Raw genomic sequence first — 22,377 nt, 5'->3', positions numbered from 1 at the left:
TATTAAAATGAACAAGTCCAACAATGATTCTTTGGGCAACCCATTCAGTGAGAACTTCCCTCATCCAAATATTATCCCTCAAGGAGTGGTGCATGGTTTTCCACCATGATTTTTTGTGAATAAATAAATTATTTTTTAATAAAGTTAAATTAGTATGAGGAAAGAAACTGCCTGCCTTCCTCTCTGACTGTCTCCCTTCCATTCATCTCTAGGTGTTAGAACTTAGGACCTCCTTAAGGGTGTAAGCCATTAACACTGATAGTTACGTTCATTGTTTAACCTTTTAAAAAATTGAACTATTTTTAATTGAAGAAAGACATGTTCTTTCTTCTTTTGTCTCACTTACCCCCTTTTCTCCCACTACAGCCCTTTCCTCCTTAAGGTTTACAAAGCACCAAACAAAGGTATTAATGTGTAATTTCTCCCTGACACCTTTGCATGCTTAAAAAAAAATCACTCAAGACGAATCAATTGATAAATAGAATTATGTTATTGTGTAACAGGTATGTTAAAATTTTGGTTGAACACTTATTTTGGACATTGGAACTTAGCATTACTGGCAATTCAAAATCATTTTCAGAAACCATTGAGAAAAAGATAGGAACACAGTGACCACAGTCTACAAAATCAGCATCATCTGTATAGTTTACACAAGCAATTTTTTTTCTGAATATGGACAGAAGAATTTGTCAACAGAAAGTCAAATGGCACAGACAGCAAATGTGACAGTTAATGATTTTCAATATATTAGAGATATAGGTATATACATGTTGTTATGTTAGTACTCTCAGAATGAGAACGTTTTAGAGTTCTAGTGCCAACATCAAAACCAGAATATATAATCAATGCTGATGCATCTGTGTGGCAATGAGGATTGCTGAATTGTAGAATGTATTGCTTTCAGATGATTTGTTGAATGGAGATGTCATCTTCTTGTTCAGGTGAAGTTCCAATGGCATTTTTTTTTGTTTGAAAGATCTTCCTGTTCCCAGGCTAAGTTCTTCCTTCAGCCAACATCCCCAAACGCAGACTAACTGGTAAGTTACCTTATTAATGTTTGTGGGACTTTGTTGTGCACAAGTGATATGCCATAGTTTCCTAACAAAAAATAAGTTACACTGAAGAACTGTAAGGTACTATATAAATGCAAGTTCTTTGTTATTCTTCTGATTGCAGTTTTTTTTTATCTGCTCCCTGTAATGTCTTAATATAAAAGCAAAATACTGCAGATGCTAAAAATCTGAAATAAAAACAGAAAATACTGGGTAAACTCAGCAGGTCTGGCAGCATCTGTGGAGGAAGAAATGGAGTTAAATTTCAGACCTAAAGAGAGGGAAAATGTGAGGGGTGGGGCTCAGGAGAGATTTGAAAGTGAGAAGGCACTGTACAGCCTCTTCGACTTAACATCTGGAGTTCAACAACTTTAAAACATGAACGCTTTCCTCTATCTTGACATTTTAAAAACTTTTTTGTCATAACCTTTCCCCACCCAACTCCCTGCTCTCCACAGGGCCATCTGTCACTTGTTCTTAAGTTCTACTTTTAGAGCGCTAACCCTTGAGTTGCTATTAACACATTTTGCTATCTTACTCTTATGCCATTATTAGCACTTTTGTTAATGTTTATCTCTCTTTGCCTTGTCCGTGACATCTTCATCAAATCTCTCCTGAGCTCCCACCTATCCCTCACCCTCTATTTTGCTCCACCTGCTGTAACGCTTCTGAAACAGTGGCTAGAAATCTCCGATGTCATTCGTAACACAACAGCTGCCAGCGAGAAATGAGAATTTGATGCTCAACCAAATCTCCATTCACAGCAGCGGGACTGGAGAATCCCAGCCACAGGCGAGGTCAGAGAATCCCATCCTGTATCAAATCCATCATACTCTTCCCTCTCACGCTCAGAAGAGTCATTCGGACTTGAAATGTTAATTCTGTTTCTCTCTCCACACATGCTGCTAGACCTGCTAAGTATTCCTACCATTTTCTGTTTTTATCCCTATAATAGCTTGTCTGCCTAATGTATCATGTTACAGGTATCTTTGAATTTGATTTGATTTATTGTCACATGTATTAACAGTGAAAAATATTGTTTCTTGTGCGCTAAATAGACAAAACATACTATTCATAGAGAAGGAAAGGAGAGAATGCAGAAAATAGTGTTACAGTCATAGCTAGGGTGTAGAGAAAGATGAACTTAATGCAAGGTAAGTCCATTCAACTGTCTGACAACAGTAGGGAAGAAGCTGTTCTTGAGTCAGTTGGCACATGACCTCAGATTTTTGTACCTTCTTCCCGACAGAAGAAAATGAAAGAGAGAATGTCCAGAGTTCGTGGAGTTCTTAATTATGCTGGCTGCTTTGCCAAGGCAGCAGCAAGTGTAAACAGAGTCAATGGATGGAAGGCTGGTTTGCGTGATGGATTGGGCTACATTCACGACCTTTGCAGTTCCTCACAGTCTTGGGAGAGCAGGAGCCATACCAAGCTGTGATACAACCAAAAAGAATGCTTTGTATGGTGCATCTGTAAAAGGTATCTAATCAGTTACAAAGAATATACAACAAAACACAAAATCTAATTGTTTGATCATAAACCTTGGGGCAAAGATATATTATAAATTATCCCATTATTGCTGTGCTGAAAGTACCCAGCCAAACCGCAAGACCTCATTTCAGATGGGACACTAGCTGGAATGAAATTACCAACACTTAATCAAAAAAAGAATCAGTTAGAAGATAATTGCTGCTAGAAGACTGAATTAAGAAATACACAAAAGTTTCACTCGTGTTAATATATCTGTGCCTTAGAAACCTGTATCATTACTTAATTTAATTATATACTAGGAACAAAACATATTTGTCTATAAGTAATCTAGAATGAGATCTCTTCAGTCTCACTCTGAGGGCCCGATTTTACCATTGCATCACGCCTGTTTTCGGGCATGAAAACTTGATAAAGTCGGGCATGAGGCGATTAGCACAATCCATTGCCAATGTCTGCACAGATGCCCACTTTATCAAGGCCCGAAAATGGCCACGATCCAAACCACACCCACAAGAGGTGCAACATCAATTTAAATGCATTTGCATGGATTTAAATAGACTTAATGAGCTGGATGCCCAATCTTACCTGTATTTCCCCCTTTACCATCGCATTTGCCTGTATAGATTTGGCGTGAAACAGACATGCTCGGCAAAGGTCTGTTTTGGATGCTCCAGCTTCTGAAGAGGTAAGTTTAGAGCTTCCAGCAGCTCTCTGACTCAGATTGGTGGTGGTTGGGGAGGGGAAGGGAGGCAGAGGAAGGTGGGCTAGATATTCTTTGGGGTGGGGGCTGCGGGGGGAGGCCAGATGTATCTCTGGTGGGGGGGGAGGAGGGAGGTCCGATCATTCTCTGGTTGGGTAGAGGGAGGCCCGATTCATTCTCTGGTTGGGGGAGGGAAGAGAGGCTCGATGATTCTCGAGTGGGAGTTGAGCCAGATGTATCTCTGGTGAGGAGGGAAGGAAGCCCGATCATTCTCTGGTGAGGGCTGGGGGGAGGGAGGCCAAATCACTCTCTGGGAGGGGGCGGGGAGGCTGGATCATTCCCTGGTGGGGCGGAAGAGAGAGACCAGATCTCTGTCTCTGGGTTGGGGGGGTTAGTGGTGGGTGTCCACTGCTGCTCTGTAGGTGATCGATGGGAGAAAGTTGGGTATGGGGTCATGACTGGTCTGGGTAGTAGGTGGATAAAGGGAACAAATGTGTTGTGGAATGGGGCGACGTCCGTGGGGGCCATTGCTCCTGGGCCGCTTTATCCACTTTTTGTGGCCTGGGAGTGATGTGACAAGGGAGCATGTTTCAATTATTTCTCACTGCACATGCGCCGATCAGAGCAGCAGCATTTTGGGCGTGATAAGTCCTGTCCACAGCACAATTCAGACTTGCGACTTTTTTCCAGGCTAAGTGCGTATGGGAGTACCTGAGAACAGGTTTCTAAGTCAGATCTGAATTGCGCTGAGATCCAGCACTTCAAATTAAAATGGTAAAATCGGGCCCTGACTACTTGAATACTGGCAACACCATAAGCAGAATGACTTTGTCTAAATCAAGTGTCTGTAGTCCCAGATCTAATAATATTGGAGTCATATATGCCATGATTATTATTAGATGTAAATGGGTATGATATAGTTGGGATTATAGAGACATGGCTGCAGGAATGGGAACTGAACATCCAGGGGCATTCAATATTTAGGAAGATGGACAAAAAGGAAAGGGCAGTGGAGTTGCATTGCTGGGTAGAGAGGAAATTAATGCCATACTGAGGAAGGAAATTAGCTCCAACAACCTGGAAACTATATGAGTAGACCTAAGGAAGACCAAGGGGCAATAAACATTAGTAGGGGTTCTATATAGATCCTCAAACTGTAGTGGTAATGTTGGGAATGACAGTGAACAGAAATTAGAGATGCATACCATTAAGTAATATCTGTAATTATGGGTGATTTTGATCTGCATATAGATTGAGCAAATCAATTAATACCGTAGCGGAATTCCTGGAGAGTATAGTTTTCTGGACCAATATATTGAGGACCCAACTAGATAGCAGACAATTTTAGATTGTGTAATGAGAAAGGAATAATTGGCAATGAGTTGTGCGAGACCCCTTGGGGATGAACGACCATAACATGATAAGAATTTTTCATCAGATGGAGAGTGATGTAGTTGATTCTGAGACTAGGGACTTGAATTTTAATAAATAAAGCTATGATGAGTTGGCTATGATAGATTTGGAAAAGTTATTTAAATGGATGACAGTCAACACATGAACAGATAGGGAATAGAGGGATATAAGTGGTTGAACTAGATAAGTGCAGGCTTGGCGGGCCGATGGACCTGTTTCTGTGTTGTATTGTTCTTTGATAGGCAATGACAAATATTCAAGGGGCACATGGATAGACTGCAACAGTTGTTTATTCCTGTCTGGTGCAAAAGTAAAACTGGGAAGATGGTCAAACCATGGCTTACTGGGGAAATTAAAGATAGAGAACCAAGGAGAAGACATACAAATTAGCCAAGAAAAATAAAAGACCTGATGATTGGGAGAGTTTAGAATTCAGCAAAGGAGGACCAAAGGACTGATTAAGATGGGGAAACTAAAGTACAAGGGTAAGCTTGCGGGGAACATAGAAACTGATAAACATTTCTATCAGTATGTGAGGAGAAAAAGATTAGTCAAGACAAATTTAGGTTCCTTACATCAGAAACAGGGGAATTTATAATGGGAAACAAAGATATGGCTGACCAACTGAAAACAAATTTTGGTTGATTTTAATAAAGGAAGACACAAATGATATTAGAAATTTTGCAGAGCACAGGGTTTAGTGGGAGGAACTGAAGGAGATATTAGTAAGAAATGATGTTGGGGAAATTAATGGAATTGAAGGTCAATAAATTCCCAGGGCCTGATAATCTACATCCCAGAGTACTTAAGGAAGTGGCCCGAGAAATAATGGATACATTGGTGGTCATCTTCCAAGATTCCATAGATTCTGTAACAGTTCCTAAAGATTGGAGAGTAGCTAATGTAACCCCGCTATTTCAAAAGGGAAGTAGATAGAAAACAGGGAATTAGAGATTAGTCAGCCTGATGTTGGTAGTGGGAAAAATTCTAGAATCCATTGTCAAAGATTTTATAACAAAACAGCTGGAAAACGGTGGCAAGATTGGACAGTCAGTGTAGGTTTATAAAAGGAAAATCATGTTTGACAAATCCACTGGAATTCTTTGAGGATGTAAATAGGAGAGTAGATGAGGGTGAGGCAGTGGATCTGGTATATTTGGACTTTCAGAAGGCTTTCAACAAAGTCCCATTTAAGAAATTAGCACAAAGAATTAAAGCACATGGGATTGGGATAGTGTTTTGAGATGGATAGAAAACTGGTTGACAGACAGGGAACAAAGAGTAGGAATAAACGGGTCTTTTTTCAAATGGCAGACAGTGACTAGTGGGGTACCCATGCATTAGTGCTGGGACTATATCTAGTCACTATATTTACTAATTATTTAGATGAAGGAACTAAATGTAATTTCTCTAAATTTGCAAAACTGTGTGGGAGAGCAAGCTGTGAGTAGGATGCAGAGATCCTTCAGTGTGATTTGTACTAGTGGGCAAATGAATGGAAGTTGGAGTATAATTTGGATAAATGTAATGTTATCCACTTCAGTAGCAAAAACAGGAAGGCACATTAATATCTGAATGGCTATAAATTAGGAGAGGGGAATGTGCAATGAGACCTGGGTGTCTTTGTATTCCAGTCACTGAAGGTAAGCATGCAAGCACAGCAGGCAGTAAAAAGGGCAAATTGAATGTTGGCCTTCATAGTAAAAAGATTCAAGTACAGAAGCAGGGATGTCTTGAAGCAATTACACAGAACCTTGGTGAGGCTACACCTAGAATATTGTGTGAGGTTGTAGTATCCTTATCTGAAGAAGAACACTCTTGCTGTAGAGGGAGTGCAGAGAAGATTTACAAGACTGATTTCTAAGATGGCAAATTGATGTATGAAGAGGGATTGAGTCCAGATAGGATTGTATTTGCTGGAGTTCAGAAGAATGAGGGCATCTCATAGAAATTATAAAATTCTAACAGCTCTAGACAGGGTTAGATGCAACAAACATGTTACCAATGGTGAAGGTATCCAGAATCAGAGGTCTGTCGATACAGGGTAGAATTAGGACAGAGATGCGGAGAGATTTCTTTACCCAGAGTGTGGTCAGACTGTGGAATTCACTACCACAGAAAGTAGTTGGGGCCAAAACATTGTATGTTTTCAAGAAACGGTTAGATATGGCATATGAAGCAGAGGGGATGAAAGGATACAGGGGGAAAGACAGGATCAGGCTACTGAGTTGGATTATCAGCCGTGATCCCTATCCTTTCCTTCTCCTCTTTGTACTCTACAAATGGTATGTTTTGACTGTATAATACGAGAAACAATACTTTTCACTGCATCCCAAAATGTGACAATAATAAATCAAATACAATGGTGGGGCTGGTCCAAAGGACTTCCTCCTGCTCCTATTTTCTATGTTTCTAGTTCAAATAACTTTATTTACTAACATAGCACAAAGCATGATGCTGTATTCATTTAATTATATCACTCTTGAAGGACCAAGGCAGACGCGAATATTTTGTTATTGGGTGATTACAATGTCTGTGATGAAATATTCAAGCTGAATATAAACAGGGGATAAGTCAGCAGTGATGATAAAAATCTGAGGTTTACAGTTTGTGTACCAAATACATCTGGTGGCTTATATGTTTAAATACTTTATTCAGGGCCACAGTGTTCCTAATAGGTTTGTCATTCCACGAATCGCTGCTCCGACAGTACCAACTGAAATTAGTGGCAATTAATGTATACAAACCAGCTATAACCAGACCAGGTAATGCAAAGCCACAGCCTTCCATGCATTTCCACTGTGGGCATTATATTGATGTATTTACACTGTAGGTTTTAGATCAATTATAAAGTTTATTTATTAGTGTCACAAGTAGGCTTACATCAACATTGTAATGAAGTTACTGTGAAAATCCCCTAGTCGTCACAGTCCAGCACCTGTTTGGGTACACTGAGGGAGAATTTAGCACCTAGCCAGCTCGGATCGTGGGAGGAAACCGGAGCACCCAGAGGAAACCCATACTGACACAGGGAGAACTCCTGCACAGCCAGTGATCCAAGCCAGGAATTGAACCTGCGTCCCCGGCGCTGTGAGGCAGCAGTGCTAATCACCACACCATCTGCACCCGATCATGTTCAATATTCATTAATGAGGGTTTATCAAGTGGAACTTTGGACGTTTATATTTTAATAAAATACCTTCATGGATGGTGATTTGACATTGATGGAAAACAGACAGGAAATGGCAAACCCCCTACCCACCCTCTCCATTGCAGCCAGTTATACAATTTCATTGAAGAGCTTTCCGTGCAGCATGCGGTTGTCAGCTTCCAGCGCGTTGCGGAGACGCTGCCAGAAGAGGGGCTGAGCCCGGGGGTTGCTGGGCCAGTCTAGCACTGAGCCGCGGCACAACCTGCGCTTGAGGCGCAGATACCTGGAGCGCTGCCACACCTTCTCGAGCAGCACCAGCACGATCACATCCAGCTTCTCATCAAGCAGCCGCTGGTACGCCAGGTAGAAGGCAGTGCGGAACTGCCCGCTGCTGGCGTACAGCTCGGTGAGGACGAACACTGTCTTGCGGCTCTGCTGGATGCTGCGCGACAGGTTGTCCATCACCAACTGGCCCGGCAGCCAGTCGCGCTCCTCCAAGCAGAGCGGGAGGCGCCGCGGGCCGCACTGCTCCAGGTTGGCGAGCAGCTCGCCCAGCACCCAGTCGGACACCCAGGGGTCGCGGGTGTCATAGGCTACGAAGGCGGCGTAGGCCTCACGGGGCCGGCACTGGGAGGGCAGCCGGCGGTAGCCGCCCCGCAGCTTGGCCCGGCACAGGTGGTAGCCGTGCCGCAGGTCCCAGGCGAAGAGGTGGCGGGCGGTGGCCAGCAGCAGCACGCCCAGCACCAGGCCCGAGGAGGCGGTGTAGAGGCCTACGGCCAGGTCGTTTTGCTCGCAGGAGTCCAGGTCGAGCAGCAGCAGGCTGCGGCCGCGGCTGGCCCGCGGCTCGGCGCAGCGCAGGCCGGTGACCAGCCGCGGGATGTGCACGTCGGTGCGGTTGAGCCACCAGACCAGCCAGAGGGCGTCGCACGTGCACAGGAAGCGGTTGCCGGCCAGCCGCAGCTCGCGCAGGCCCCGCACGGCCTCCTCGGGGAAGCTGGAGGGGCGGATGCTGCGCAGGCGGTTGCGGCTCAGGTCGAGGCGCCGCAGGGACGAGGTGCCGCGCAGGAAGTGCGGGCCCAGGCTGCCGATGCGGTTGGCCGGCAGCAGCAGGGCGCGCAGGCTGCGGCTGTAGTTGGCCAGCTCGAGCGGCGCCGAGCTCAGCTGGTTGGAGCCCAGGTCCAGCAGCTGGAGGGCGGGCAGCTTCCGCAGGCCGTCCCAGGCCAAGGTGCGCAGCTGGTTGTCGGCCAGCCGCAGCTCGCGCAGGTCGGCGGGCAGGTAGCGGAAGACGGCGAACGGGATGAAGCTGAGGCGGTTGGCGGACAGGTCGAGGCGCCGCAGGCCCCTCAGGTCGCGGAAGAGGCCGTGGTAGCGGTCGGTGCCGTCCCGCCACATGTAGTCGAGGCGGTTGCCGCGGAACTCGAGCGCCTGCAGCGAGTCGCTGCTCAGCACCTGGTCGGCGGACGAGTGGATGGCGTTGCCGTTGAGGCGCAGTTCGGCCAGGGCGGTCAGGTTGCGGATGAAGCCCAGGCGGTGGGTCAGGCCCTCCATCTGGAAGTAGTGCTCGTTGTGGCTCAGGTCGAGCACCCGCAGCCGCCGCAGCTCGCCGAAGGCCGAGGCGTGCAGCAGGTCGACGCGGTTGTAGCTCAGGTCGAGGTAGCGGAGGGCGGTGAGCGGGCCGAACTCGGTGCCGTTGAAGGTCTGGCTCAGGGCGTTGCCGCTCAGGTTGAGGCAGCGCAGGAAGGAGAGCTGCCGGAACAGGGAAGGCCCCACGAAGAAGATGTTGTTGCGGCTCAGGTCCAGGGTGGAGCCGTATCGGCTGCAGCGGCTGGGCCGCCGGGGCAGCCAGGGGGAGTACTCCCGGGCCGCCGCCTTGCAGCTGCGCCCGTAGTCATCGTAGCGAAAGTAATGTATCTGCCCCGACCAGCCGTAGAAGGCGTTGTCCCCTTCCTGCTCTCCCTCCCCGCCTCCCCCGTTCCCCCTGCACCGGCCGCTCAGCGGCTCCGAGGAGGACGGCGAGATCTTGTTCTCCGACAGGTTGATCACATCCAGCGTGCGGAACTTGGTGAAGAGCTGCAGGTTGGCCACCTTGATGAAGTTGGTGCCCAGGTCGAGTAGCCGGAGGTGCCGGAGCTCCAGCAGCGGGTCCAGGTACTGCTTCTCCAGGTCCTTGAAGACGTAACCTCGGATCCGCAGACTCTGCAGCGACTGCAGCTTGGAGAAGCTCTTGGACAGGTTCAGGTACCTGGCATACAGCTTCAGCTGGTAGTTGAAGGAGAGGTCCAACTCTACCAGCCTGGGCAGGTAGTTCAAGAAGGTGGCCGTGGAGATTTCGTTCAGCAGGAAGTTCTCGGACAGGTCAAGTATCTTCAGGTTGGGAGTGCTCTTGAACCAGGAGCTGGGCACCTCCTTGAGGGAGTTGCTCTGGAGTCGCAGGATCTGCAGCTTGTTGAGGGCTCGGAAGGCATCGGGGTGGATCTGGATGTGTCCTGGGGATGGACAAGGCTGGCATGGAAAAGGGGCATTGTAACAGCGGGGACAATTCCCACTCAGGTCGAGCACCTCCAAGCTGGGCAGCTCAGCCAAGTCGCCCTGGCCGATTCGCTCAATCACGTTGTTGTAGAGATAAAGCTGTGTCAAGCTGGAAGGTAGTTTCTCAGGGATTTGAGTCAAGTTGTTGTCTTTGAGCGAAAGGATGGAGAGGCGTTTCAGGCTATAGAAGGCACCCCGTTCAATCTGGTATGAGATGTTGCAGGGGTTGCGATAGTAGCAGTTCTGGCCCAGGTAGATGGCCTCCAGGTTGGTCAAGTCAGACAGGTTGGCCTTGGTGAGGACAAAGATGCTGTTGGCTTCCAGACTGAGCATGGTGAGAGTGCCAGGCAGACCCTGCGGGATCTCCTTCAGCTGATTCCCATCCAGGTATAGTGACCTTAGGGCAGGCAAACCGGAGAAGGCTTCCTGGTGGATCCGGGGGGCGCTGGTGCACACTCTGTCCTTGGGGCCCAGCCTGACAGGCATGCAATTACACCGCAGGTCAATCTCCGTTAGGTTACTGAGGCCAGAAAAGGAATGGCTGTGCACGGTCAGGATGTGATTAATAGTCAGGCTGATGTTGGTGGCATTGGCAGGGAAGCCGCTTGGCACCTGCATCAGTTCCCTTTCACTGCAATCCACAATCACGGCACTGCCATTTTTCGTCACATCACATGGGAGACTTCTTGGAAACCATGTGTTTGTAGCTGATGTTGAAACTGAGGTAAATAAAAAGAGGAGGTGGGCGGATGCACACGTCAGGAAGACCTAGAATAGAAAGAAGATGGTGATATAAGCAACTTTCCAATTTGTATAAGATTTCAGGGTAAGGGATAGGGGATAGTTTTGACTAGATGGCAGCTGTTGTAAACTCCACCTCCCCCACAAAATCATAGGAAACAAAGGTCATTCGGCCCACCATGTCTGCACTAGCTCTCAGAATAAGCAATTTCTTCAGTTTCATTCTCCTACCTTTCTCATCTGCACATCTGTCCTTTTCAAATAACAATCCGATTCCCTTTAGAATGCCTCAACTGAACCTGCCTCCACCATACTCAGAGTTACATTCCAACTCCAACCCCACACTGGAAAAGGTTCTTCCCTCAATGTGGCTTTTGTTTCTTTTTTGCTAATTAAAATCTGTATCCTCACCTTTTGATCCTTTTTGAGAGTGGGAACAGCTTTTCCCAATTTACTCTGTCCAGATCCCTTCACTTTCACAAATAGTCTTTTACATTCCAACAGTCAAGCAATCAGCCAAATCAACAAACTGCAGAGGCACTTACGTGTGAAGAGGTGCCACCACATGGAATGGTGATCTCCAAGAAGTTTCTATCCTGACCTTTACAATAGAGAATTCATTTTAACAGTTGTTTTTCCATTTACCAAAATAGTATCAAATCAAAGGAACCAAGAAAGCTACATTAAATAACTCACACCAACCCTTAAACATAAGAAATAGGAGCAGGAGTAGGCCATCTAGCCCTTCGAGTCTGACCCACCATTCAATAAGATCATGGCTGATCTGAAGTGGATCAGTTCCACTTTCCCACTTTCCCACTTTCTCCCCATAACCCTTAATTCCCTTGTCTATCAGAAATCTATCTACCCGTGACTTAAATATATTCAACGAGGTAGCCTCCCCCACTTCAATGGGCAGAGAATTCCAGAGATTCACCACCCTTTGAGTGAAGAAGTTCCTCCTCAACTCTGTTCTAAACTGCCTGCCCCCCCCCCTCCAGTTTGAGGCTGTGCCGTCTAGTTCTGTTTTCCTTTCTAAGCGGAAAGAATCTCTCTACTTCTACCCTATCCAGCCCCTTCATTATCTTGTAAGTCTCTATAAGATCCCCCCTCAGCCTTCTAAACTCTAACGAGTACAAACGCAGTCTATTCAATCTCTTCATAAGCTAACCCCCTTATCACCGGTATCAGCCTGGTGAATCTTCTCTGTACTCCTTCCAAGACCAATATATCCTTACACAAATAAGGGGACCAAAACTGCACACAGTACTCCAGTTGCGGCCTCACCAGTGCCTTGTACAGTTGCAGTAAGACCTCCCTGCTTTTATATTCTATCCCCTTCACTATAAAGGCCAACATTCCATTCGCCTTCTTGATCACCTGTAGACTGAGTTTTTGCGATTCGTGCACAAGGACCCCCAGGTCCTTCAAATCTTTGTACCTGTATATGGGTAACTTTAAAAGATAAAATGCTATGTTAAGTTTTAAAGTTTGGAGCTTTGTTTAGGAGATTATTTTAAATGGTTGCACTGAACATATTTCTTATATGCAGCACCATGAATTTGCTGACCTTGTGCCATTTTGTTTAACTAGCAGCATGAAACACATTTAATCATAGAAAATAGGAGCAAGAGTAGGCCATTTGGCCCTTCAAGCCTGTTCCACCATTCAATATGATTATGACTGATCCTCTATCTCGATGCCATTCTCCCACAGTCTGCCCATGCCTTTGACACCTTTAGAATCTCAAAACTATCTATTTCCTGCTTACATATATTCAGTGACTTGGCCTCCACAGCATTATATGGTATAGCATTCCACAGGTTCACCCTCTGAGTGAAGAAGCTTTTCCTCATCCCAGTCGTAAATGGCTTATCCCGTATCCTAAGAATGTGATCTCTTGTTCTAGAATCCTAGCCAGTGCTATCAGGATTTTATGTTTCATTTAGATCATAGAATCCTTACATGAAAGAGGCTGTCCAGCTCATTGAGTCTGCAAGGACTCTCCAACAGAACATATTACCCAGGCCCACTGCCTGCTTAACCCTGCTGATACCCCTAACCAACACATCTTGAGACACTAAGGGGCAATTTAGCATAGCCAGTCAACCTAACTTGCACATCTTTAGACAGTGGGAGGAAACTTGAGCACACAGAGGAAAGCCACACGGCATGGGGAGAGTGTGCAAACTATAACTGTCATCCGAGGCTGGAATTGAACCTGGATCTCTGGCGCAGTGCTATCACTGTGCCATCATGCTGCCTCTCATTTCTAAATTCCAGTGAGTACCAGCCCAGTAGATGCAATCTCTCCTCGTGTGACAGTCCTAACATCCCAGAATCAGGCTGATAAACATTCACTATGCTCTCTATAGCAAGTATATTCTTCCTTAGATAAGGGGATGAAAACTGCATATATAACTCCCAGGTGTGGTCTCACCACAGCCCTGTACAGCAGCAGTAAGAAATCCTTGCTCTTGTATTCAAGTCCTCTTGCAATGAAGGCCAACATATAATTTGCCTTCCTCACTATTTGTTGTATTTGCATGCTTGCTTTGAGTGACTGATGTACAAGGAGATCCTGGTTCCTTTGTTAACATTTCCTAATCAGTACTTAAATTCTTTTTCTCTGCCCAAAGTGGATAACTTCACATTTATCCACACTTGTACCACAATTGTCATGTATTTGCCATACTTGTCTAAATCACCTTGAAACCTCTTAACGTTCTTACCAATTTTCATGTCATCAGTAAACTTGCAAATATTACATTTAATTCCCTCATCCAAATCATCAATATGTATTGTGAATCGTTGGGGTCTGTGCATTGATCTCTTTGATCACCCTACTAATCACTGCTTTGAAAAGGTTCTGTTCTTTCCTACTCTCTGCTTCCAGTTTGCTAAAAAATTCTCAATCCATGGCAATTTATTGCCCCCAATCACATATGCTTTAATTTTGCACACTAATCTCTAATGTGGGACTTTATTATTAGCTTTCTGAAATCCAAGTATTACCATATTTTAGCAAAGCATTTGATAATGTTCCCCATGGTAGGCTACTGCAGAAAATGCAGATGCATGGGATTGAGGGTGATTTAGCAGTTTGGATCAGGAATTGGCTAGCTAATAGAAGACAGAGGGTGGTGGTTGATGGGAAATATTCAACTTGGAGTTCAGTTACAATTGGTGTACCTCAGGGATCTGTTTTGGGGCCACTGCTGTTTGTCATTTTTATAAATGACCTAGATAAGGGTGCAGGAGGATGGGTTAGTAAATTTGCTGACGACACCAAAGTCGGAGGAGTTGTAGACAGTGAGGATGGATGTTACGTTTTGCAGAGGGACATAGATAAGCTGCAGCGCTGGGCTGAGAGGTGGCAAATGGAGTTTAATGTGGAAAAGTGTGAGGTGATTCACTTTGGTAAGAGTAACAGGAGTACAGAATATAGGGCTAATGGAACAACTCTTGGTAGTGTCAACGAGCAGAGAGATCTCTGTGTACATATGCATAGATCCCTGAAAGTTGGCACCCAGGTTGATAAGGTTGTTAAGAAGGTGTACGGTGTGTTAGCTTTTATTGGTAGAGGGATTAAATTTTGGAGCCGTGAGGTCATGCTGCAACTGTACAAAACTCTGGTGCAGTCGCACTTGGAGTATTGCGTACAGTTCTGGTTGCCGCATTATAAGAAAGATGTGGAGGCATTGGAAAGGGTGCAGAGGAGGTTTACCAGGATGTTGCCTGGTATGGTGAGGAAAGGCTGAGGGACTTGAGGTTATTTTCATTAGAGACAAGGTGGTTAAGAGTGACCTAATTGAGGCATACAAGATGATCAGAGGGTTAGATAGGGTGGACAGTGAGAGCTTTTTTCCTTGGATGGTAATGGCTAACACGAGGGGACATAGCTTTAAATTGAGGGGTGGTAATTATAGGACGGATGTCAGAGGTATGTTCTTTACTCAGAGGGTAGTAAGGCAGCAGTTGTGGACTCGCCAACTTTAAGGGCGTTCAAATGGTCAGTGGATAGGCATATGGATAACATTGGAATAGTTTAGGTTAGAGGGTCATTAGATTGGTTCCACTGGTTGGCGCAATATCAAGGGCTGAAGGGCCTGTACTGCGCTCTAATGTTCTATATTCTGTATCCACTGGGTCTCTGAGACACTAGCTGGGTTACTATCACTATTTGTATTGGAGTCCGGTTAGGAGGAATTGGAACGTGCTTTCAAGAAATGTATTTTAGTCATGTTTCTGGGCAAGATGTTATTAGCAGTCCTTTATATTTTACTACTAGCTCTAAAACAGGCATCCTCTAGTACTGCAGCAGCATCATTGCTCCTAATTGCTAGAACGTTTGTTTGAATTCAACTAATGCTGTTGTAGTGTTCTTAATGTTCCCCTGGGTTTTGCAAAGTAAGGCTTGATTAGGATGATTGACAAAGAACAAATCATGTGACTGGATGGAGCTAGGCTTACACAGGGAACTCGAGCTAAATTGCTTTTTGGGAGCTGTGGAAAGTTGTAGTTGTTCTGAATTTCTGAAGTCTGAGACTGAGATGTGCCAGAGACTGGGTTTATTTCTCTGAAGTTCTACTGATTGAGGATATATAATGTTTAAGCATTTTAATTGGTAAAAATTATGCGCATTTTTGTTATTTTCTAACTGTGTTTTTAAATAAAGTTTTGATTAAAAATACTTCCTACTCTATCAGTTTGAATTATACCTGAAAGGAAACGCCTTATGCTCACCCTAATGCCAAAATCAAAAAGAAAAGTTGGGTCTGGGTAAACTTCATAACATATCTTGGAGTGTCTGATCTGGTCCATAACAAAGACATCCTCAACACCACTCACCAACTTAATTCTATTTTTAAAATATCAATGATGAGGAGTCAAAAGTTTAAAACTGTGAAAAGAAGAGGCTGTGATGGAATTGTGGAATAGATCACCAGCAAGCCTGGTGGAACACAATGTCATGGAAGATTCATTAAAAAAAAGACTGAATAAATTTCTATTACACGAAAGCGTGCTTGGATATTCATTACAAAATCTAGTAAGACCATAAGAAATAGAAACAGGTAGGCCATTCAGTCCTTTGAGCCTGCTCTGTCATTTAGTAAGATGTCTGATCTAACACTCATTAAGTCTACTTTCCTGCCTTATCTCTGTTACCGTTAATTCCCCTATTGAATCAATTTTAGCTTTGAAAACATTCAAGGACTCAGCCTCAAAAGCTTCCTGTGATAAACAATTCCAAAGATTCACCAATCTGAGAGAAGAAATTCTTCCTCAAATCCATCTTAAATGAGTATTCTATTGTTCTGTGACTATGCTCTCTGGTCCTATACTCTCACCAATGCAAAGATCCTTCCAATATTTACTGTTTTACTGTTTATCTGTTCAACCCTCTAAGAATCTTATTTCTTTCAATCCTATCACCTCTCATTCTTCTGAACTTCATGGAGTACAGGCGCAATTTGTTTAATCTTTCTTCATATGGCAGTCCCTCCATACCCAGGATCATTCTAGTTAACCTCTGTACTAGCTCCAATGATTTGGGGAATTTAAAGCACCCACCCCACATGTTTCTTAGTGGCTGAAGGTGGTCCACCGTTGGTTGATGGAGAGACCTGTTCGAACTGTTGTTAATGAGATTTCTTATTGATTCCACCCCCTGCTGCTGGGAAACTAGCGGGGTTGTGCTGTTGGTGTGAAGAGATAGAAAATCACTCTCAATGTATCTATCCTTAAATAAAAGAAAACTACTTTCTTGATCTGGTCTGGACTATAAGTGACTTCAGAGCCACAGCAACGTAGTTGACTTAACAGCCCTTGGAAATAGTGTGGTAAGCCAGTTAGTTGTATAGCTGCAAAAAAGTTGGACAAACTGTAACTGGGTGGACCACCTTCCATTGACCCTAGGCATTGGAACCAGAAAAGACACCCTGCCCAGTTCACCCTGCAGAGTAACATCTCGGAACTTGTAACAAAATTGGGAGGGCTGATCCATAGATAAGTCAAATGGTCTGACATAATCATACTCCCTGGATGACATCTTAAGCCACTGCCGCTCCCAGAGGTGGCAGCACTCAACGGTACAAAGTTGGGAAGGATTGACCATTGGAGTCTTCAGCCCCAGACCTCAAGAATTATTATGCCACCAGGTCAAACATAGGCAAGGAAACCGCCTGATGATTATCAGCTCCTGCCATCCCTCAGTTGATGAAACAGTACTCCATGTTGAACACCACTTGAAGGAAGCACTGAGGACAAGGACATGGAATATACTCTCAGTGGGAACTTCAATGTTCATTACCCATAGTGGCTTGAGAACACCACTAATGAACCAAGTTGGCTGGTTTCTGAGGACATACTTGCCAGACAGCCTGCGGCAAGATGTGAATGAACAATAAGAGGAAAAATCTTACTTCAAATTGACCTTGCCAATCTATCTGTGCCTGATGCATATGTCCAATATAGCATTAATTCAAGTTAGTACTTGTGACAGAGTCCCATCTTCACACTGAGAACATACTTCTTCATGTTGCATAACACCACCATGCTAAATGGGTAGACTCAGAAGAGATCTAGCAGCCCAAAGCTGGGTATCCATGAGGTATGGACTAACAGCAGTAGCACAGTTTAATTCACCCCCAATCTATAACTTCATGTCTTGGCATATTCCTCCCAACCCTCCCCATTACCATCAAGCCAAGGACAATCTTAATTCAATGAAGTGTGTTAGCATGCCAGAAAAAGCACCAGACATACGTAAAAATAAGGTAGTAACCTGGTGAAGCTACAATACAGGACAGCATGTAAGCTAAACAATGAAAAGCATACTATGTGGGCAAAGCTTAAGTGACCCCACAGCCATTATTTCTTCCTGTATACCCTATCCTACAACATAAGGGGCGATTCTCCCATCATGCTGTGCTAATTGTTTAGCATAGTGGACCAGGAGAATTGTGTCTCCCAGGCCTGGATTTCCAGCGGCGTCTGCACGGCATTAAGTGCAGAAACGTGTAAAGCTTAAGTTCAAGGAAGAGTTATTTATTTCCTTTTTTTTCCATTTTTGTGACTTTGGAGATCTGTAAATAAACACCTTTATATTGTATCTGGGTAACTGAGTTATTGAATTGAGAGTACTTCACCCCCACCTCGTGCAATCCCCAGCCCCTGAAGACATCACACCATTCATTAGAGTTCTTTAAGGAAGTGATAAGCAACATAGAGAAAGGGGAACCTGTGGTTAGGCAGTATTTAGTTTTTCAGAAAACATTTGACAAGGTGCCACATCAAAGGCTACTACAAAATAAAAGCTCTTGGTATAGGGGGTAACATTGGTATAAATACAACATTAATATGAATACATGATAAGTTAGCTAACAGTAAACTGGCATAAATAGGTCATTTTTAGTTTGGTAAGATGTAATGAGTGAACTGTCACAGGGATCAATGCCAGGGACTTAAAATACTTTGGATGACTTGGGTGAAGAGTCCAAATGTATAATTGCTAAAGTTGCTGATAACACATAGATAGAAAAGTAAGTTGTGAAGAGGACATAAGGAGTATGTTAATGGAAATGGATAGGTGAGTGGGCAGAAGTTTAGAACATTGGGTGTAATGTGGGAAAATGTGAACTTGTCCACTTGGAAGGAAAAGCAGCATATTTTTGAAATAGAGGTTGTAGAACTTGGTGGTACAGAAGGGTCTAGGTGCCTGGTACAGGAGTTATCACAAGTTAGCATACAGATGCAGCAAGTGATTAGAAAGGCAAATGAAATGTTGTCATTGATTGCAAGGGGAATGGAATATAAAAGTAAGGATGCTTTGGTACAGTTGTACAGGAAATTGGTGAGACCACATCTGAAGCACTGTACAGTTTTGATCTACTTATTTAAGAAAGGTCATAATTGCATTTGAAGCAGTTCAGAGAAGGTTTACTTGACTTCTGGGATGAGAGGATTATATTAAGAAAATCGGTTAGATAGTTTGGGCCTGTACCCATTGGAATTTAGAAGAATGAGACGTGATCTTAGAACATAGAACACTACAGCATAAACAGGCCCTTCGGTCCACAAGTTGTGCCGATCACATCTATACCTACCAAGCCATAGAACTATCTGTAACTCCCAATGCCATTAGATCCCATATACTCATCCAGAAGTCTTTTAAAAGACCCCAGCGAGTTCGCCTCTACCACCACCGACGGCATCCGATTCCACTCACTCACCACTCTCTGAGTGAAAAACTTACCCCTGACATCTCTGTACTTGCTTCCCAGCACCTTAAACCTGTGTCCTCTTGTAGCAACCATTTCAGCCCTGGGAAACAGCCTTCGAGAATCCACCCTATCTATTCCTCTCAACTGATAAATAAATTCCTCTATTTTATAAACCTCTATCAGGTCACCTCTCAACCTTTGTCTCTCCAGGGAGAAGAGACCCAGCTCCCTTAACCTATCTTCATAAGACATGCCTCCCAATCCAGGCAACATCCTTGTAAATCTCTGCACTCTCTCAATCGCTTCCACATCCTTCCTGTAGTGAGGCGACCAGAACTGCGCACAGTACTCCAAGTGGGGTCTGACAAGGGACTTATAAAGTTATTTATATCTTACTGAACCATATAAGACCCTAAGGGGACTTGACAGGATGGATGCTGGGAGGATGTTTCCCTTGTGGGAGAAACCAGTATTAAGAGAGGGACACAGTTCATAAATAAGGGAACTCCCATTTAAAATGGAGGAGCAGAATTTTTTTTCACTGAGTCATAAATCTCTGGAAATGTCTTCCCAGAGGATTGTAGAGGCTGGGTCACTGATAATTTTGAGGCAGAGGAATATAGATTCTTGACTAACAAGAAAGTTGAAGAGTATTTGTAGAAAATTGGCATTGAGGGCACCATCGTAAGAACTTGCTGAGACCCCTTCAACCTTCCAAACCCATGATTGCTACTACCAAGAAGGGCAAGCATGTATTTAAAGCTGAGGTAGACAGATCTTCAGTTGAAACTGAAGGTCAAACATGAACATATTGAATTGCAGAGCAGGTATACAGGCCCTAATTCTGATGTGCTTTCAAACGAAACTTGGCATGTTTTTATAGTGCATCTTGTATGTGACCCACATAGCCACCACTGCATGGTTGAGGAATGTTTAATGTGGATGGGGTGCCAAGTAGGCTGCTTTGTCCTGGATGACGTTAAGTTTCTTGAGTGTTGTTGGAGCTGCACTCATCCAGGAAAGTGGAGAATATTCAATTATACTTTGACTTGCACCTTGCATATTGTGGACAGGCTTTGGGGAGTCAAGAGATGTGTCACCAACTGCAAAATTCCCCAACTGCCCTTGTAGCCAGAGAATTTTCATGGCTGGCCCAGTGAAGTTTCTGGTAAATGGTAACCCCCAGGTTGTTGATGGTTGGGCAATTCAGCAATGGTAATACCATTGAATATCATTTTGTTACTAAATATCAGGTAATTAGATTCACTCTTGTTGGATATGAGCATTGACAGCACTTGTGTGGTGCAAATGTTACTTCTTACTTATCAGCTCAAATCAGAATATTATTCAGGTCTTGCTACACGTGAGCACAGACTGCTTTAATGTCTGAGGTGATGCAGTACTTGCAAAATTATTAGTAACCAACCCCATCTCTAACCTTGACCAGAATGTTCCAGCTGTTTAGGCCAGTGGGATTTTCTGGTTGCAGATGGCACACCCTTGGTGCAGGTTTCACAGCGGTGTGGGGTGGAATCAATGGGAAATCCCAATTTTATTCATTTGTGGGACATAGGTGTCTCTGTTGGCCAGAATTTTGTTGCCCATCCCAAGTTGCCGTTAAGAAGGTGGTGGTGAGCTGCCTTCTTGAAACGCTGCAGTCCACGTGCTGTGGGTTGACCACAATGCCATTTGGGAGGGAATCCCAGGATTTTGACCCAGCAATTGTGAAGAAATGGCAATATATTTCCAAGTCAGGATGTTGAGTGGCTTGGAAAAGAACTTGTGAGTGATGGTGTTCCTATGTATCTGCTGCTCTTGTCCTTCTAGATAGAAGTGGTCGTGGGTTTGGAACATGCTGTTGAGAAATCTTTGATGAATTGCTGCAGTACATTTTATGGATGGTTCACACTGCTGTTACTGAGCATTCTTGATGGAGGGACTGGATGTTTGTGGATGTGTTGCCAATCGAGCAGGCTGTTGTGTCCTGGATGGCGTCAAGCTTCTTGAGTATTGTTGAAGCTGCACCCATCCAGGCAAGTGGGGTGTATTCCATCGTACGCCTGGCTTGTGTCTTGTTGATGGTGGACAGGCTTTGGGGAGTCAGGAATTGAATTACCAGCTGCAGTATTCCTAGCCTCTGACCTGCACTTGTAGCCATTGTGTTTATATGGCGGGTCACATAAAGGAGAAGGAGGAATCATGGTGCTATTGGATTAGAACCCCTCAGCTTGATTTCAACTTTGATTTTATGATTATGGCTACACAGTGTAGTATTATGTAGGTTTGTTGGTTTCTGCTTTGTGTTTCCTGAATATGTTGAGTGATAAGTCTATCAATATTTTTCATTCTCTTTCAACACTTCTCTCAGAACCATTCAGGAGAGTACGTATTGTCCATTTTTCATTCTTGTAAGCAGTACTTTACACTTTTCTGCATCTTATTTGTCATTACAAATTCAACAGTGGTGGGACCAGAAGATGCTGCTGATGGCCAATGGTGCGTTGCCTCCCGCCACAAGAAAGATGCGGTGAGGAGGCCTGCTTCTTAGGTTGCCAAGGAGGTTATTGATGAAATGATTGGGCCTCGACACTCCCCTGAGGAACTCCTACAGATGTCCTGGATCTGGGATGATTAACTTCCACCAATTACAACCATTGAATCCCTTCCTTGTTAATTAATATTTCTGAAACTCTAAGTAAATAACAATGTAAGATTAAGATAGAAGCTGAAATAATGATGAACAAACTTTAAAAAAGAGAAAAGACAGGTGGAATTCTCAGGCCACACTGGTCTAAAAGCCAGAAATTCCCGCCTGTCAATGGGGTTTCACATTGTCCGCAACCTGCCTGCTAAAATTCCAGTGGCAGGCTGAATGGGACAATTCCAGCCAACATGTTTTTTATTAAATATTGCTAACTTTTTACTCTGGTGAAATTTTACATTTGAACATTCCACCGTTATATAATTAGATTTTCAAGGCTAGTGAGTATGATTAGCAGCAATTATGATATAGTTAAAACCCAGATACATCTCATTCAACACAAGGGTTTCTTCAGCATTAGAATGGAAGTTCTT

General features: G+C 44.3%; 1 protein-coding gene across 1 annotated transcript; it reads right to left on the bottom strand.

Moving 5' to 3' along the window:
- Positions 1-471: 471 nt before the first annotated feature.
- Positions 472-18,095, bottom strand: LOC145353342 (toll-like receptor 7). The gene has a single exon (XM_080204006.1). The coding sequence runs from the start codon at positions 10,952-10,954 to the stop codon at positions 7,937-7,939; it is 3,018 nt and encodes a 1,005-aa protein (XP_080060132.1). The 5' UTR covers positions 10,955-18,095; the 3' UTR covers positions 472-7,936.
- Positions 18,096-22,377: the final 4,282 nt, after the last annotated feature.

Source organism: Carcharhinus amblyrhynchos, chromosome 15 (genome assembly GCF_965287045.1).
Source record: "Carcharhinus amblyrhynchos chromosome 15, sCarAmb.v2.hapA, whole genome shotgun sequence".
NCBI lineage: Eukaryota > Metazoa > Chordata > Chondrichthyes > Carcharhiniformes > Carcharhinidae > Carcharhinus > Carcharhinus amblyrhynchos.
This window is presented reverse-complemented; position numbering and strand designations above follow the sequence as displayed.